This window comes from Euleptes europaea, chromosome 7 (assembly GCF_029931775.1).
Source record: "Euleptes europaea isolate rEulEur1 chromosome 7, rEulEur1.hap1, whole genome shotgun sequence".
Lineage (NCBI taxonomy): Eukaryota > Metazoa > Chordata > Lepidosauria > Squamata > Sphaerodactylidae > Euleptes > Euleptes europaea.
This window is the reverse complement of record NC_079318.1, coordinates 16,608,574-16,625,693: the sequence shown is the minus strand read 5'-3', so window position 1 is coordinate 16,625,693 and position 17,120 is coordinate 16,608,574. Positions and strand designations below refer to the sequence as shown.

The following is a 17,120-nucleotide window of genomic DNA, read 5'->3' as shown; positions in this document are numbered from 1 at the left end:
TGCCAACTTGGAAGGTTTTAAGAGGGGAGTGGACATGCTCATGGAGGATAAGGCTATCTATGGCTACTAGTCAAAATGGATACTAGTCATGGAGCACACCTATTCTCTCCAGTATTAGAGGAGGATTATTAGGTACTGGGGTACATAGGCAGGATAATGCTGCTGCAGTTGTCTTGTTTGTGGGCTTCCTAGAGGCACCTGGTTGGCCACTGTGTGAACAGACTGCTGGACTTGATGGGCCTTGGTCTGATCCAGCATGGCCTTTCTTATGTTCACAGTGCTGTTGTGAAGACAGCCTCAAAAGTGCCACCAAAGTACTTGAAGAGTGAAGCATAAGGAACCCTTCTTCTGGGTTTTGCTCTCAGACCTCTTATCATGAGACTTTTCATGCTAAAATTTCTGTTAAGTCAGAGGTGATAAGAATGTATTCTGGAATCCAGATCCATGCTTCCAGTTCACATTTTTGGGGGATCATCAGTCCACACAAGACATAGAACAGGGGTTAACACGGGCTCCCTACCAAGGAACATAAGCAGTCTTTTTCATATGAAGGAAGCTGGCAAGACCACTGGACCTTACTGCTACTGGTTTCCACAGCTTTTCACACTTAGCTGTTCAAGATGGTATGAGACAGACACACACACACATGCAGGATCTACTCACCTGGCTTGCATATAAGGGATATCCTGGTTTCGATTTTCTTATTTTGCCCACAGGAATCACCATTAGAATAGACAAGCTGAATAGTCTCTCCAACTTTTGTGGGAGGTGACATGAATGTCCCAAGGTTTTTTGTACCATTTTTTCCTAAAGCCACACACAGGAGAAATATAGACACCTACTTTAATTGAAAGTCTTATGGAAACTGAAACATGAATCTTAGAGTAAGTCCTCCAACAAGGACGTGAGAAAATAAAACCCTTGTAGAAAAAGACCAGTTAAAAGAGATATTTTCGTGCTCCAGGCTGAAAAGCAAATAGACATCCTTTCTAAGAATAATTTTACAACCAGCTAAAATTCAGCCCATTTATTCACCTGCTGAAGATAAAAGAGCAAGCCACAATATAATGAGAAACAAGGAAAAAATTTCTAAAGACTAGCTAATTGGTTTAACAGCCACTGCTTCCATCACCGATCCCAGGAGTTACAGGGTTCTGAGTGTATATGCTGAATTTTTCAACAAATCATGCAGTTAAAATGCAGAGCGGTTTTCTGGTTCCAGGGTTTCCTTTAAAGTCAGTACAGGAAATGCAAAACTTTCATACTATGGCTTTAGGCACGAGAGCTGAAAATTCAAAGTATTATTAAATCTGAGATGGCAAGTTCTGCAACAGATACTTGAGTCTATATACATAAATCAATACGCATCCATTTTGAGCAGATTATGCACCATCCTGTCACCACAAGAGAGGCTGGGTTCAGTCACATACTCACCAACCGAGCAAACGGACGCCTCTTCTGAACAGTTTGCTGCTCCTCCTTTCCGAAGTACGTTGTGACAGATGTTTATAAAAAAGTGTTTCTTTTCTGCTTCTATAAGAGTACTGTCTACAGCCTCCCAGTTCTGCTCCGACTCTAAAGGGGGAAAGTCACATGTTTACATTAAGCGCCATTTTCAGAACACAGAGCTGTCTACAGGGATTGAACTGCTGCAGGCTATTCAGTCTTTTCTGAAGTGCGCACGGGATACAATGGATACACAATGCAAATGGTTTAAGCAGATCATCAAGGATGTGCAAATGTCAAGTAAATACAAAGGCCTGGTTCTTATATAGTGCCTTGCCATTGCTGATGTGGTCCAAGACAACTGGAAAGGAATCCCATCAAAAGGAGATAATGACAGACACTTTTCTTTTTTGAGACAATTGGAAAAGCAACCAAAGAAGCTCATCTTATGCCGTCAGATAGTATATAATGCAGCAGGGGCTACATTTTATTGCACTATGTTCAATGGACCAGAACATACAGAAGTCCTGTTCATGTATTACAGTGAAAGTATGTGCAACCTGCACATAAGGAACAGCTAACATGTGTTTATAAATAAACTTGAGAACCAGTACCTGGATTTAAAACACATAGCTGTACGTGTTGAATGGAACATAAAAATTACTCTACGCATGTATAAAGAAGGATCAAATGTGCACTGTACAGAGATGTGTTCACTGTAACTTGTGCGGGGGGGGGGAGAGACATTTTCTGTTATTTTCCAACCAATACGTGCTCCAACTGCTCTAAAGATCACCAATGCCTGATCACTGCCTGGCAACAGTGTCTGATCTCTGTTTGAGGCGAAAGAGATAGCTGAGCGCAATTTTCACATTTACTGCTTAAAGCATCTTCTCTACACTTGGCATTTCAGATGGCTAAATAAAAACGAAAGCAGCCAACACATTTAAACAACCGTACCAGAATGGCGGATCAGTCGCGCCAAGTCATAGTGTTTCTTCTTATCTGCAATCCTGCAAGGGATTTCTTCCTTTTCTCCAACACATGCATATTTTGTCTCCCATGTGAAGAAATATGTGCAGTCTGTTTCACCTATATACTCTGGGGCTCCTTTACCATCATTGGCTTTTGTGTGTTCCCCAAAATAAAAGAAGGTAAATCATGAAATAAGGTAAGCAAGAATAGGAAAAATTAAAAGATACAGATCACAGCAAGAAAAAAATTACTTCCCAGGTCAAAAGGTACAGAAATCTCTACTCAAAGCTTCTATGCATACTGAAAGATTAACTCAGGAATTTAAGATTGTACTACAGGTTGAGTATCCCTTATCCAAAACCCAGACCTTTTGAGCTGGCATGCAGGCCTTACTCACAGGCCCTCAGCAGTGCCATTGATGGTTCAATGTACACAAAATTATTAACAATATTTTTAAAATTACATTCAGGCTATGTGTATATAGTATATATAAAACATAAATGAATGTTGTGTTTAGACTTGGATCCAATCCCCAAGATATCTCATTATGTCTATGAAAACATTCCAAAATATTCAAAAATATGGGAAGATCCAAAATACAGACCACTTCTGGTCCCAAGCAGTCTAGATAAGGGATACTCAACCTGTACATAAAAAGGCTGTAAGATTATAAGGATTGTCCTACTTGCTCAGAGCAAGGGCCCCTCTAATCCAGTACCTATTTCCTGCAAATGACCAGCCTAATGGCTCTGGAGAGCTTGCAAGCAGGGCATAAAAGGTTATGTGACACCCCTTGCTTCCCCCCACCATTTAAAACTCAGAGGTGTAGAAGAATAGTTGGTTTATATATGCCAATTTTCTCTAGCTTTTTAAAAGGAGAATCAAACCAGCTTACAATCTCCTTCCCTTCCTCTCCCCACAACAATCACCTTGTGAGGTAAGTGGAGACGAGAGAGCTCTAGGAGAGCTGTGGCTAGCCCAAGGTCACCCAGCAAGCTTCATGTGGAGGAGTAGGGAAACAAACTCGGTTCTCCAGATTAGAGTCTGCTTCTTGTGGAGGAGTGGGGAATCAAACCCAGTTCTCCAGATTAGAGTCCACCGCTCCTAACCACTACACCACACTGCATATGAACATGAGAGTTCCACCTCTCATGGCTAACAGCCAGCTACACATCCATCCTCTATGAATTTCCATTATGCTTTAGTCACAATGAAGTACTAAAGAACCCTTTCCCCAAGAGGTGCACAATCTATGACTGGAGACTGAACCATACTGCGGCAGCAAAGTCCTCAACTACATACGGAAGAATCTGTAACTATGAAGGAATGTAGCTTTCAAAGCTCTTTTTTCTTTTGAGGGGGGAGCAGCATGACAGGAGCACCGCCACAGCTCCAAGCAGTCCACAGATCACCTGCACATTCATTACCTGCTGTCTGATTGCATTCAAAGTTGATGACAGTCATTCGCTGGAAACCAGAGCTGCAAGTCTCTCCTCCTGGGTATGTCAGAATGAGGTCCCCATCAGCATACCTGATTAAAAAAGGATAATGAGCTCTCTCTTACATCAGACTATTATTGCTAATCAGAAGCCTGTCAGTGGCCCAACTAATCTGAAAACAAAAAGGGTTCCGCAGGCTCTGAATCCGGCCCAGAGGTCTCTAAGCAGAACTGCCCGTTTGGGCTACGACTTATAAGAGTATTAAGAATGCTGTGTGCATGTTCACAAAAAGCATCACATATCAAGAACAATGTTCCCCATCAGCCCCTACTTACAGCGCTTTTCCATACCGCTGCCAGCTATGTGGACATTCCAGTTCATATTAAAGAGTGAAATTAACATTTGAAGCCCAACATGCAGAACAGCTTTTCTTTTGAAGCAGCTTGAATTACGACAATACAACACACATACTTGCCCTTTTTAATATGCGTGGCATTGCTGTGTGCCAGTCTTGTATCATAAGATGAGAGAAGTCAGGCATTCCCTAATATGGCAGCCCCAACCACCCCAGTAAGCCACGTGGGCAAAGGACACATGCTAGAAAGATACTATCTGTCATGAAACACAATATACTGGATGAATGGGTGTTGTATGGGGCCGTTTTGCCATAGAAGAGGAAGGAAGACAAATTGTATATGTCAGGGCAAAAAGTAGCTTTGAAAAAGTAGGCAGGGTAGCTTGGGCACTGTGCCTAGCTTTTTCAAACATTCAGAGCCACCCACCGCCAAAAAGCAAGAGTCTAAACATGTGGGTCTAAAGAGCAGGGGTATCACTATTTAAGATACAGCAGCGGCCTGGCTAACATCAGTGGTTGCATCCCAACATATTAAAGAGAAAACATTCCTACCAGCCCAAATACAGTTTTTCAATCTGATCCTCTCTCGCTCTCTTTTTTTTGGGGGGGACACGTTGTTGAGAAAGGGACATCGGACAAATATGACAGCAGCGAATGGGAATCCACAACAAAATGCCGTAAATTATTTTTCATGTTGCCCAAGGTTGGCTGCAATGCCTTCCTCGAATGGGCAAAACCCCCAATTCTCGCCGCTTTTCAGGCATCTTCAGAGCAGGGCTACTGAGGCAGTCCCAGAGGGTGATCTCCCACAGCCCCAACAATGGCTGGAAAGGGGAGACTGCTCTACCCCTTACCAGACATTCCTGGGTCTCCAAGAGCATACTGGCTGGGACATTCCCAGCAAGTGTTCTCTCTGCCCCAATGGCAGGAGCAAAGTGGGGACCTGGGAGGACTTGTGGGGGTGGGGAAATCTCAAAAGCAAAGAGTATTTCCCTCTGCTATCAAGCCAATTACATTGCTTAGACTATTTTTCTCTAATTTACACTTTATACTCCAACATGGTGCCCACCAACACATTTTGTGGTGCCTGCCAAGTGTTTTAAGAAAGGGGAGGGGGCCCGGTGGGGCTTCTGCCAGCAAGGTTTCTGATGGACCACTGGAAAACTGACTGGCTGTGAAGATTTTTGAAAGTGTTGCTTTGGCAGCAGCTGCCACCACAGCACAAGGATCTTCGCTGTGTAACTGAAGGTAGCTGTGGCAGCCATTTTGTGGCTGGCTCCGCCCCTTGCGGCAGCCTTTTTATGGCTGCGCTCACCACACTATGTCAGAGTTCCAAAGGTACCTGCAGGCTCAAAAAGGTTGGCAACATTCTTTCCTTCCAAATCCATGAGTGATAACTAGACAAGATTAGTCACACACGCTGGAATATGGTCAATGAATACCTGCCAAGTTCCTAAACTATGTAGAAAAAGACCTACTAACAGCTATAAGTCAAGCACGCACCTGAGGGTTTGATTTGCAAATCTTCCTGCCACTTTATGCTGATTAGTATGAGGTTTGACTTGGCAAGAGGAAATATAGGCATCATTTCCACAGTCGCCTGTAGTTATTCTCCCACATATGTTCAGATAATAGTAATACTCTTCTTCGTCTTTAGCAAGGTACGCAGGGACATAGCCTAAAGAAAGGGAGGGCAATGATACTTGAAACACATCTACAGGGAAGTGGTTAAGTGAAGACACACACAGAAGTAGGTGCTTAAGGCAAAAGCATACATGTGACTGAGTTTCCACACCCTCATAGCTGAATCACGATTTAGTCCTTTCAATTAGCCCCTTCAAAATCTCAAACAACCCTCGCAGCAGCAGGATGATCAGTCACTAATTTTTATTAAGGAGACAGAACTGACAGTAGGATCCTTCACAGTTACAACTCTTTCCCCCCCTCCCCCTCGTCTAATTTTACTGAGGTGCTCTCCAAGAATTCACCAGTTGCTCCTTCCTGTTTTAGGTGAGCAGCATTCTGGTTCTCGACAAGCCCAAATTCTGAAGCAACTAATGCTGCATGTGATAAAGAGCTCATGGAACTTTCTTCTCTAGAAAGCACTGGGGGAGGGGGGAAGCAGATCTTGTTTAAGTACCTCTCCATATTAGTCTCCATGTACATGGATACCTAAGAGCCCCGTGGCGCAGAGTGGTAAGCTGCAGTCTAACTCTGCTCACAACCTGAGTTCAATCCCAACGGAAGTTGGTTTCAGGTAGCCGGCTCAAGGTTGACTCAGCCTTCCATCTTTCTGAGGTCGGTAAAATGAATACCTAACTTGCTGGGGGTAAAGGGAAGATGACTGGGGAAGGCACTGGCAAACCACCCTGTAAACACAGTCTGCCTAGTAAACCTCGAGCTGTGAGGTCACGCCATGGGTCAGGAACGACCCGGTGCTTGCACAGGGAACCTTTACCTTTTTACATGGATAACTAATACAGCAAGGGAAAGGCTCCTAAGCTAGTTTCTCCCAGACTGGTTAGCTTCATGCATTCAAACAGTATTCTAAAAGTGGTTTAACCCCATCCAGGTATGTGGTAAAGGGCAGAATAGATGCTCAATTTATCTTTTTAGTCTGCCCTCCTCACTATCTCTCCATACTGAAAATGCACCAGTTGTAGCATTGAAAGAAAAATGCTTACCAGGATGTGTGAGAGGTGTCAAATCTACATAGATATCATGCTGCTCACTGGTTAGAGTACAGTTTTTACTCTCTAAGTAATCCCTGTGACAGGCAGATTCTGTAATCCATTCAATCTCGTACCGACAGTTGCTCTCAGCAGTGAGCTTGGGATATGTGCCCTGATGTGGAAAAATATACACAGACAACGTAACCAAAAGCGTCAAAGAAATTTACTGCGTATTCCTGAGATTCGGCATGGGGGAACAACAAGGAAGAGGCGCTGCCGTGCCACCTCCTAAAGCCGTTCCCCGCAAGCCAAAAAACAAAAAACAAGCCTTTAAGCGGCTTTTTTTTTTTTGTAAAACGGGGCCTTCTCGCCCCATAGAGAAAAGCAGGCGCAGCCTCGCTTTTCTCCGTGCCGGTGTTCACGGGGCGAAAGGAGACAGGAAGCTACCTAACAGCAACTCCTCCCCCCAGCCAGCCCTGGGAACGCCTTCCAGGAATGCCGGCACAGCCTTCTACGCCAGTGGGACACCGGCGGACAGCCCCGCCGGTGTTTCGGGGTGGCACTGCCACGACAGCTCCCATCCAGGCCTCCATGCTGGCGCTGGGGCCACTAATGCCAACGTAAGTAGCCCGGGCGCCGGGAGGGGGGGCCCTAACGCTGGCACAGCGCCCTCCTGGCCTCCTAAGGGCTTTCGCCCTCAAGGCTCAGGAATGCGCTGTTAGGTATACATGAGGTAACTATACATATTTGCAGGTCAGGATGACTGCCTCCAGAATTAGCACACACAAATTTGACCCAAGATTGACCAATGTCACTTATTATATCAAAACTCTAAATTCAGATATTTACCAGGCAGTTTACAGGCTTCTATTTTAATGAGGTTTAGCATTTCTATTATTTACTGCTTCTCCAATGCCTGGTTTTAGATACTCTTCTATACAACACAAGCAGCAGATCTGTGATTTTTAAACCAGGGGCAGGTGTGGGGAGAAGAGTCTCCTATAATGAAATTTCTAGACACCCACACACGTTTCAGAACCATCCTCTGGTGCAGCTGGGGGAGCAACAGAGGCAAAAAAAAAAGTCATCATGCACAACAGCACTTCCTGAGCCAGAATCACTTAATGCTCAGCCAAATAGATGGCTGATTTTTCTAATCTCTATGGGCGTTCAATTGAGTGTGAAGGAGTTTCCTGTAGCCCAGGTTCCCTTCAAAACAATTATTCAAAATCAAAAGCCATGTTAGTTGCATGCCCTGACCCGGAAGTATAAATAAGTGGTGCTTAAACGTATCATCATCTGATTGACAACAACTGCTGATTTATGCTGCACTCTCTCGTCTTTTGTGGGTTTCAGACTTCAGACTTACATTGCGGCCTTAATGTTTTAACTCTGGTGGGAAATTTAGGGCTGAAGGCTTGATCCATCAGTTTAACCAGCTGAACAGCATAGACTTGATGCTAACTATGGGAGATCATAGTTACCTCTCCTCTCCTCCCCTGTGGGCACACAAAAGTAATCGTCACCGCTGGGTTATGCCCATGACAGAAGTCCGGCTTCTCTTCGCGGTTGCTAAATTGTCTCTCGTATGTCAATACAAGCCTGGAAGGCAAGAAGAAAACTATATAATACAACATGTAAGATCGGTTCAAGCTAGGAGGAGATTTCAAATATATAAGACAAGCATAAATACCAGGAATAGGACCAAACACTGACACTTTACCATCATTCAGGAGCATTTCTAATTTAGGGGGTCAACAGAAAATTCAGTCTTTGGATATGTAAGGTTAGCGTCACCTCTGACCAAGTCAGAAAATGGTTTTCTTAGCCACAACCACCATAACTGCCTTCCCTTTCTCAGAAGGTGTAACCCTGTTAATTCTCCTGGACCTCTTGGTGGCTTTCGATACCATCAATCTTGGTATCCTTTCCCACCACCTTTCAGGGCTGGGAGGCACAGATCTGCAGTGGTTGAAGTCCTACCTCAAAGGTAGGTTTCAGAGTATGATGCTGGGGGACTCCTGCTCTGCCCCTTGGCCTCTGGGGTTCTACAAGGTTCTATCTCAGTGGTTCCCAAACATTTCAGGCCACCGCCCCCTTGGTTCCACAAAACTCAACCCCAGCGCCCCCTACCCTATCCTATAAAAAGCATTATTCAAAATAGGGGTTTGCATGACTCACTAAAGAAGACAATAACAATACAATTTCAAAACAGTAACAATTAATTGCACATTATTCAAAATCAAATTAAAACTTTTTAGTTGAAATTTATTCAACAAAACTGATGAACTTGATCCAGTGGTACCAGCTCTTCAAAGTCTGGAAAAAAATTCTGATAGTTTCCACCAAATTTGCCAGCATGGTGCCATAGCTTGATCTATTGTAAATTAGTGAACAACACAGATGAAGGGGCCCACCTCTAGGGGCCCCCTGCTGCCCTCTTGCCTTTTAGTGCCCCCCTAGGCAAATCCCACCGCCCCCCAGGGGGTGGTACTGCCCACTTTGGGAACCACTGTTCTATCTGGTCCCCCATGCCTTTCAATATCTATGCAAAGCTGTTTGGAGAGGTCATCTGTAGATCTGGGCTGAGTTGCCAGCAATATGTGGATGACACTCAGCGCTATATCACACTTCCAGCAGATTATGCGGAGGCTGGGGAAACTGTGAATGGGCAAAAAGGCCTCAGAATTCAAACAAGACACAGCAATTCATTCTATTAAGGCCCACAGCCAAAAGGTTGTGGAGAGGAAGCTGCTGTGCACATAGCCTGAAAGCAATTTTGGAATGGATGAAGGCTAACAAGCTGAAACTTAATCCCAACAACACAGAGATGCTACTGGTGTGGGGGAGAGGGCTGACCCAGGAATGGGAATCGCTTCTGTTCTGGATGGGATTACATTCCCACTTAAAGAGCAGATTCATAGTTTGGGGATGCTGCTGAACTCAGACTTCTGGTCGGAAAAACAGGTGACAGGGATGGCCAGGGTGCCTGCCACCAACTCCGGACCTTCCTGAGGGGGAAAGATCTTGCCACTGTGGTGCATGCCCTGGTGACATTTAGATTAGAATACTGCAATGTGTTGTACAAGGGGCTGCCCCTGAAGACTGTCCAGAAGCTACAGTTGGTACAAAACGCCACGGACAGAATGCTGACTGGAATGGGTCACAAGGACCATATCACTCCAGTCTTGTTCCAGCTACACCAGCCCCCAGTTTGTTTCTGGACCCAATCCAAGGTGCTGATATTGACCTTTAAAGACCTATATGGTTTGAGGCTAACATACCTTGAGGACTGCCTTCTCCAGTCCTTAAGACCCATCCTTAAGGACCGTCTACCTTGGTTGCTTTGGGGGCCTCGCTTTAGGTGCCCCACGGCACTGAAACGTCAGAACTCCCTCCCTAGGGAGATTCCTCTGTCTCCCTCCGTCACTGTCTTCTGCACCAGGTGAAGACTTTTGTTTCATTTGGCGTACCCCCCGGATAAATTCTTCCTGGCCCGCCTACTAGGCTGTGTTGTTTGTAAGTCTACATTTTATTGTATTGTTAACTATATTACCACATACATTTTAAATGCAGTTTTAAATGTTTTAATGCCTCGATGTTCGCCACCTTGGGAGCCCTGTTTGGGCAGAAAGGCAGCATACAAATGTTTTAAATAAAATAAATTAAAAAATTCAATTTAAAGTGCTAAAAAGAGCTCTAGGCCAGGGGTGTCAAACATAAGGCCCGCTGGCCGGCCCCTGCCTCTTGAGAACTCTTATCCGGCCCACAAGCCAGCTGAGGCAGCCACCCGCCACCCCAATCTTGGCTGGCAAGGCAAGGCTCAGCCCAACCAAGTGACATTTATGTCATATCTGGCCTTCATAACAATTGAGTTTGACACCCCTGCTCCAGGCAATTCCAAAGCTGTACATTAAAGAAGTCATATGAAACTGACAAGTCATCTGCATTCTTTTTCAGTGGCTGTGAAATGGGAGACACATAATCCTCAAAGTTTCACTGACCATTATGTACGTTTGATACCATTATTGTGACTAACATGCAAACATCCCCTTAGAGTAAATATTTTGAGCGCACCTGTTTCTTTCAAACTTGAGCTGATCTTTAGGCTGTCCCATGTCAAATGCCAGGCCATCCTTCAGCAAGCAAGCTGCAGCATCCTCTGGACAATTCCTGGTCGCATCAGACTTTCCTGTTAACACAATGCCATTATTGTCTGATCAGAACTTTAGATTTATAGGAGAAATACTAGGCCAGGCTTTTGAAGGCTTAGTTAGCCAAGAGGCTTCCAATTAATCTTGGTCATGTTTTCTATAAAAGCAACAGCAGCCGGGGGGGGGGGGGACAGGAAGAGAAAAACACGCAACACGGACATACTCTCAAGGCAGGTAAAAGTCAGGTGGGCCAGAGAGGACATCCCACCTCTCCAGCCCTCTGCTGTACAGTGCAATCAATGCACACAAAGGGGGAATGGGCACAAATACCCTGGCCCCACCTAAGCACGACCACCAACTGAACGCATCTCCTGGCCAAATGACTGTGCATAGATGAAGGGTGAGGCAGGTGCACTTGTACTGGATGCCCTTTCTGATGCATTGGTTTCAGCACCCATAATATCTGCAGAGAGCTTCTGTTTACGTACATTGATACAATAACTAGTTTGGCCTGTCTCCCCCCAAAACAAGCAGAAGGATTGTTCTTCTCAGACATAAGACACAAGCAAACAAAGAGCCAAGAAAATGCTTACCGCTCAATACTATGGGGTTATCAACAAGAGGAAGAACTTTAGCAGAATGCCACATGACTAAATACTAGGGCTGCTGATAGCAAAGGAGTTCCAGCGGCTACAGAACGCTGCGTTGGCTACCGGTGGAGCCACTGCCGAGAGAAATCTTGGGCACGCCTAGCTCCTCTGGTTAAAGCCTATAAATCCACTGGTGAATTATCACAAGGACACTGCTGATCACTTGAGGACAACTTTTGACTAGGCAGCTCAGTACCTGCGCTGCCACCTGCGCTAGATTAAAAAACCCTCTGTGTAGCATGCTTGAAGCATTTAAAGTGTGAGAGTGTGTGGGGAGGAAAGTGCTGAAGAATGAAGGAAAGCAACATAGCATTGCTACCCCATTCTCATTATAAGAAAACAAAGGGACAGCATACAAGTGGGGAGAATTTAAGCAAAAGACAACATAGAGTACATGGGGTAGAATGTACTGTTGGGGGGGGGGGAGTCACTGTCCAGAAGATTGTTTCTTTCAAATAATAAAAATTCAAAATCCCATTCAAACACAAAGTTGAACCAGCTTTTTAAAAAAGGAAAAGGAAAGCAATCAAGCTAACTTATGGAGTATTTGACAAACAATACACACTGAGGTTCAGACCTATGTTTCTACAGATGTTTATATGTAGCTCTACATCATCATCTGACTCGTCAACCAGGTATGCGCCAGAAGTCTTAATCAATGTGTTCAAGTCATGTTTCTTCAAGCCATCATACACGTAGCAGGGTACCTAAAAAAATTTAAATGCATTAATGATATTTAGCCATCCAAAATACTTACAGGACACAACTCCATAATTCAAAAAGACATCACAATGCAGCAATGGAAAAACTACTCAGGGAAGTACGCATCGACTCACACAGGCAATATGGAGGTCTTATTCCCCTTTTTTCTTCCACTGCAGATATGCACAATGCTCATGTGGCCTTGGAAGACCAACAGTGGAGAACCATACAGCCCTATATCTGAAGCCTCTCTGTTGGAGCAGAATCTGTATCACTGGTGGAAGGAAATCCAGGCAGAAGTGCCCTTGCAAACAGGGCCTGAACTTCGGGCTTGATTTAGAAGGGGTCTGGTAATTTTCAGGCCTCCCCCTCCTACAGTCATGGCAAGGTTGTGTTCAGGATTCAGAAACCCTGAGCCCTTAACAGTGAAGTTCTTGCAAATGCGTAGCCTGTGACTTGGAAAATTACGATTCACAATGGGTGAACTATTTAACCAGAAACAAGGTGAATATAAAGTTATACTTAACGTGTTAGCGGAACCCCCAAAATGCATTAACAAAATGGTTAGATCATCTTTTGACCCTTGAGAAGGCAAGACAATAAAAACCAAGACCTGTTTGCTTGCCTATACGTTGTGTTACCTCTTTCTTTGGTTTGAACAAATCCTTCTTGCAGGCAACATACGTCTTCCATTCAAAGGAATGCACACAGTCTGTTGAAGCCACAAATTCAGGTGAACCCTAATTAAGGAAGTGATGAAATGCAGAAACATGTTTCACATTTGGAGACAAAAAGCCAGCTTAACCATACAAGCTGCTAGTCCACAAGATCACTAAAGTATGAAAAAACAACTCTTAATTCTTATGCCTGGTTTCTAAGTCAGCACCTGGACTCCTGCTCTTTTTTGGGGGGATATGACAACCTAATAGAAGTCATAATATTTCTTTCTGCTCAGGTAAAATGGGAACTTGGAGTTGACAAGGAAGAAGCAAGCTACAAAAACAGGGACAGACACTTGTCACAGAACTGGGAACATCTTAAGCATTTCTGGCAGGTTCCCTCTATTTTACCATCTTCCATCAGAACTTCCTTCTACATGTATACCACAGTAATGATTCAGCTGGCTTCAGTATATCCACAGGCTGGTAGACTAAGCCACTGGAAGATATCAAGGAATGGTATAAACACATTCTAGTATTAAAACTGAAAGAATTCCACAAGAATGTGGTGTGTCAAAAGACTGTGATCCTACCAAGACCCACCCATAGTCTTTAGCGAAAGGGGGAAGGGAGAAAGCAGTAATGCCATACTAACCAGAGTCTTCCCACAATAGAAATTGATGCTGCTCTGTAGATGAAGTTGACTACCTGGCTGTGGACAAGGCTTTGTCGTATTGAATTCCAAGAGCAGTTTAGTATTCCTTGCAAGTGAGAAATTGCCTAAAACCAGAGAAACAGTCAAGAAAACTCAGGTTTCATACTTCATATGGTATCATAACACAAATGGCTCCTTTTGAGAGTGGTGTAACATTAACTGTATTCAGACATCATCAACCGAGGCTGGTTCATGATAGGCACAAATGTGGCTTGTTTCTGCACTTGCAAACTCCCTCCCCTTGCTTGAAAGGGCAATAGATAGCTTCCTGCTTCTGGAAACCCTCACATTACAATCTGCTGTGATGGTCAGAAAGAAGCTCCAAGATTCAAAACTAAGCTAAAATTGTGGTACAGATTCCAGCCTTATGGGAAAAGAATCAATTCCAATTTACCTAGCTAACTACATGTGGATGTTATGGTAAATCAATATGTCAGAGGAGTTCCAAAACCATTAAGTTTTTAACCATGCTTCACGCATGAGGGAAGGAGCGCACGAACATGTCACTCTGTGCTGAAATGATACACAAATAGATACGTGCCTCTCAAAAGGTGACATCTCTACCATGGAGATGCATGTTCTTGTCAGGGAAGTTGCAAGCTCTACTCTGGCCCTAAAGATATGCATATGCCCAGCTCTAATCCTAGATTAGGTTGAGAAACAGACCGCCAGTGCAGATAGCAGTAACAGTTTGAGAAATTGAAGTTCCTTTTGCAGGATGCAACATGAACTTTGAAATGTCTTTTGAACTATCCTATCAAGTATTCTATAAAAGGATATTCTGGCCCCAAAAAGTTAATTTTCTTTGAGGATCCCATATCTAGTAGCTTCTGCAGGGACCGCACAGTCTCTTCAATACAGTTTTGAAACTCCCGATTAGCATGCTGAACACCACCAAGATTCATTATGCCTGTTCATTTCTCAGTGTGTTTAAACTGGATTTCTATCAGGACCATATTTGACAAGATTTGTCAAGTGGATACTAAATTAATGCTTTTTCTTTAAAAGCAGCAGAAGGAAGTAACGTTACAGCTTAGATCCAAAAAGTTCAAAAAATTTAAGCATTAATCAGAAATGAAAAAAAAGTAAAGGTCCCCTGTGCAAGCACCGGGTCATTTCTGACCCATGGAGTGACGTCACAGCCCGACGTTATCTAGGCAGAGTTTGTTTACGGGTGGTCTGCCAGTGCCTTCCCCAGTCATCTTGCCTTTACCCCCAGCAAGCTGGGTACTCAGCAATACCTACACCCAAAGCGCTGGAAGATTAGGCAAACTTGTTCTGCCTGACCATTCCATCCTTATCAGGGAATCAACTCTTGGTAAACAGACAACCAAGATAACAAGGAGGAAGATTTACAAAAGCATAAGGAAGCACGCTCATATGAAGATAATCAGATCACCAGCTAAGCATGGTAACAGGGCTACACTGAAATCATCTTGGAAAACTCTAAAGAACTCCTTGGGGAAAACTCTAAAGAACTCCTTGGGGAAAATAACGGCCAGCAAGAACAGAAAGAGGCCAGCTTGCCATCTGCCCTATTTCAGACTTCACTTTTTGTTGCTTGGTTACAGTAAAGCAGGGGTGGGGAACCTTTTTCCTGCCAAGGGCCATTTGCACATTTATGACATCATTCAGGGGCCACACCAGGTGTAGATCTCCTGGTGGGGGGGGGGAAGAGGCTAGGGTTGCCAGGTCTCCAGCCACCACCTGGAGGTTGGCAACCCCAGGGGAGGCCACACAGAGAAGGCCTGCAGGGTGCCCCCACTCCCCCCTCCCAGGTGGAAGGGCAGCCAGCAGTGGGCCCGAGCAAACGAGGTGCCAGGGGGGCGCAGCCCACAGTCGATCGGCAAGGGAGGAAGGAAAACAGAGAAAGAGGAAAAGGGAGGGAGGGAGGGAGAGAAAGGGAGAGAAAGGGAGAAAGAAATGGAGAGAGAGGGAGAAAGAAAGAAAAGGACAGAGGGGGACAAAGAAGAGGACGAAGGGAAACAAAGAAAGAGACAGAAAAAGAGGGAGAAAGAGAGGGAGAGAAAGGAGAAAGAGTGACAGAAAAAGAGGAAGAAAAGAGAGAAAAGCCTTCCCCAACACACACACACACACACTGGCCCCACGCGACCGGGCCCCAGCCTCCCCTGCCCTCCCCCCCACACACACACACATCCGGTGGCGCACAGAGCCCCGCGCGACCAGGCCCCAGTCTCCATGCCCTTTCCTCCCCAGTCCACAAAAGGGCCCGCCTGAAGCCCGATCGGCTCCTGCATATGCTCTGCCACCGGAAGCCGCCAGCCTCTTTCCCCCTCCCTCTCGCTGCTCAACAGCCGACAGTCGGCGAGAGGAGGTCCAAAGGGCACTGCAGCGCCGCTGTAAGCCGTGGCGCCAGGAACACCCTCTGGGAGGGCCACCCTGCGCCCCACCTCTGCAGCAGGGTCTCAGAGCTCCCGAGGGCAACAAAAAATGTCCTCAGGGGCCGCATATGGCCCCCGGGCCTGAGGTTCCCCACCCCTGCAGTAAAGCATTGAATGCTTACACATATTAACCCAACTACTGAAAATCACAGAAGCAAAGCACATCTTGCATTGATTAGAACAGTGAAAAAGGAACCAACTAACAGCAAAGGGTTAGCCCCAAGGAACTGTGAAAGGAAGGAGTTCACAAATCCCTCCCCTTTCCCCCAGCAGCTCCTCATCTGCAACCCCAGCCCCCAGAGCTGGGGGCAGGATCTCTGCCAAATCCAACTTCGGGCTTCAGCCCTCCACATCCCATCCCACTCTGTTCCTGATGATACCCTGCCCCTCAAAAGCAACTGTGAGGGGGCCCAACAAGAAGGTGGAAAAGATCCCGTCTAGGCATTCGTTCTATTCATAGTTCATTTGATCCAACCCCACACTAAGGCTCACTGCTGCTAGAAGATTATTTTGAGTAGTTAAAAGGGTGCTCATGAAATTCTTCCCAGTGTTTAGATTTCCAAGTTATTCTCACCAACTTTCTAGCGGTCTCACTGCCTGAGGCTCAGTAAGCGGTTCCTGGAAAGCAGAGACTGAAATTCAGGAAGGCTGAACTGAACTTTGTCACCAGTGTGGGGTAGTGGTTAGAGTGCCAGACTAGGGTCTGAGAGACCCATGTTTGAATCCCCATTGTGCCATGGATTCCTTTTGCTCTATTATGCTCTATTAATTTTCCAGAGTCTTGGTCAGCCACAATCGTAAGAGCTAGAACCTCTAGATGTCAACCCCCCGCCCCCCGCAGTTTGGGGAGTGACACAGCTAGCTAGCACAGTTGCTGCAGCTTGGATCTTTCCCCCAACAGGAATGAAAACGGATCCAAAATTTCATCGGGTTTTACCACAGCTATTCAGA

The 17,120-nt window shown here is 45.2% G+C and overlaps 1 protein-coding gene across 1 annotated transcript in view; it reads right to left on the bottom strand.

The window, feature by feature from the left end:
- IGF2R (insulin like growth factor 2 receptor) overlaps nt 1-17,120 on the bottom strand; it is a 102,489-nt gene that overhangs the window by 56,164 nt on the left and 29,205 nt on the right. Inside the window, exons 3-13 of the mRNA XM_056853310.1 lie at nt 13,708-13,832; nt 13,035-13,133; nt 12,269-12,398; nt 10,965-11,079; nt 8,372-8,489; nt 6,900-7,059; nt 5,719-5,893; nt 3,849-3,952; nt 2,407-2,571; nt 1,435-1,575; nt 664-807 (exon numbers count right to left, since the gene is read on the bottom strand). Of these exons, the coding sequence (XP_056709288.1) occupies nt 664-807; nt 1,435-1,575; nt 2,407-2,571; nt 3,849-3,952; nt 5,719-5,893; nt 6,900-7,059; nt 8,372-8,489; nt 10,965-11,079; nt 12,269-12,398; nt 13,035-13,133; nt 13,708-13,832 (1,476 nt within the window). The remainder of the gene's footprint in view (nt 1-663; nt 808-1,434; nt 1,576-2,406; nt 2,572-3,848; nt 3,953-5,718; nt 5,894-6,899; nt 7,060-8,371; nt 8,490-10,964; nt 11,080-12,268; nt 12,399-13,034; nt 13,134-13,707; nt 13,833-17,120) is intronic.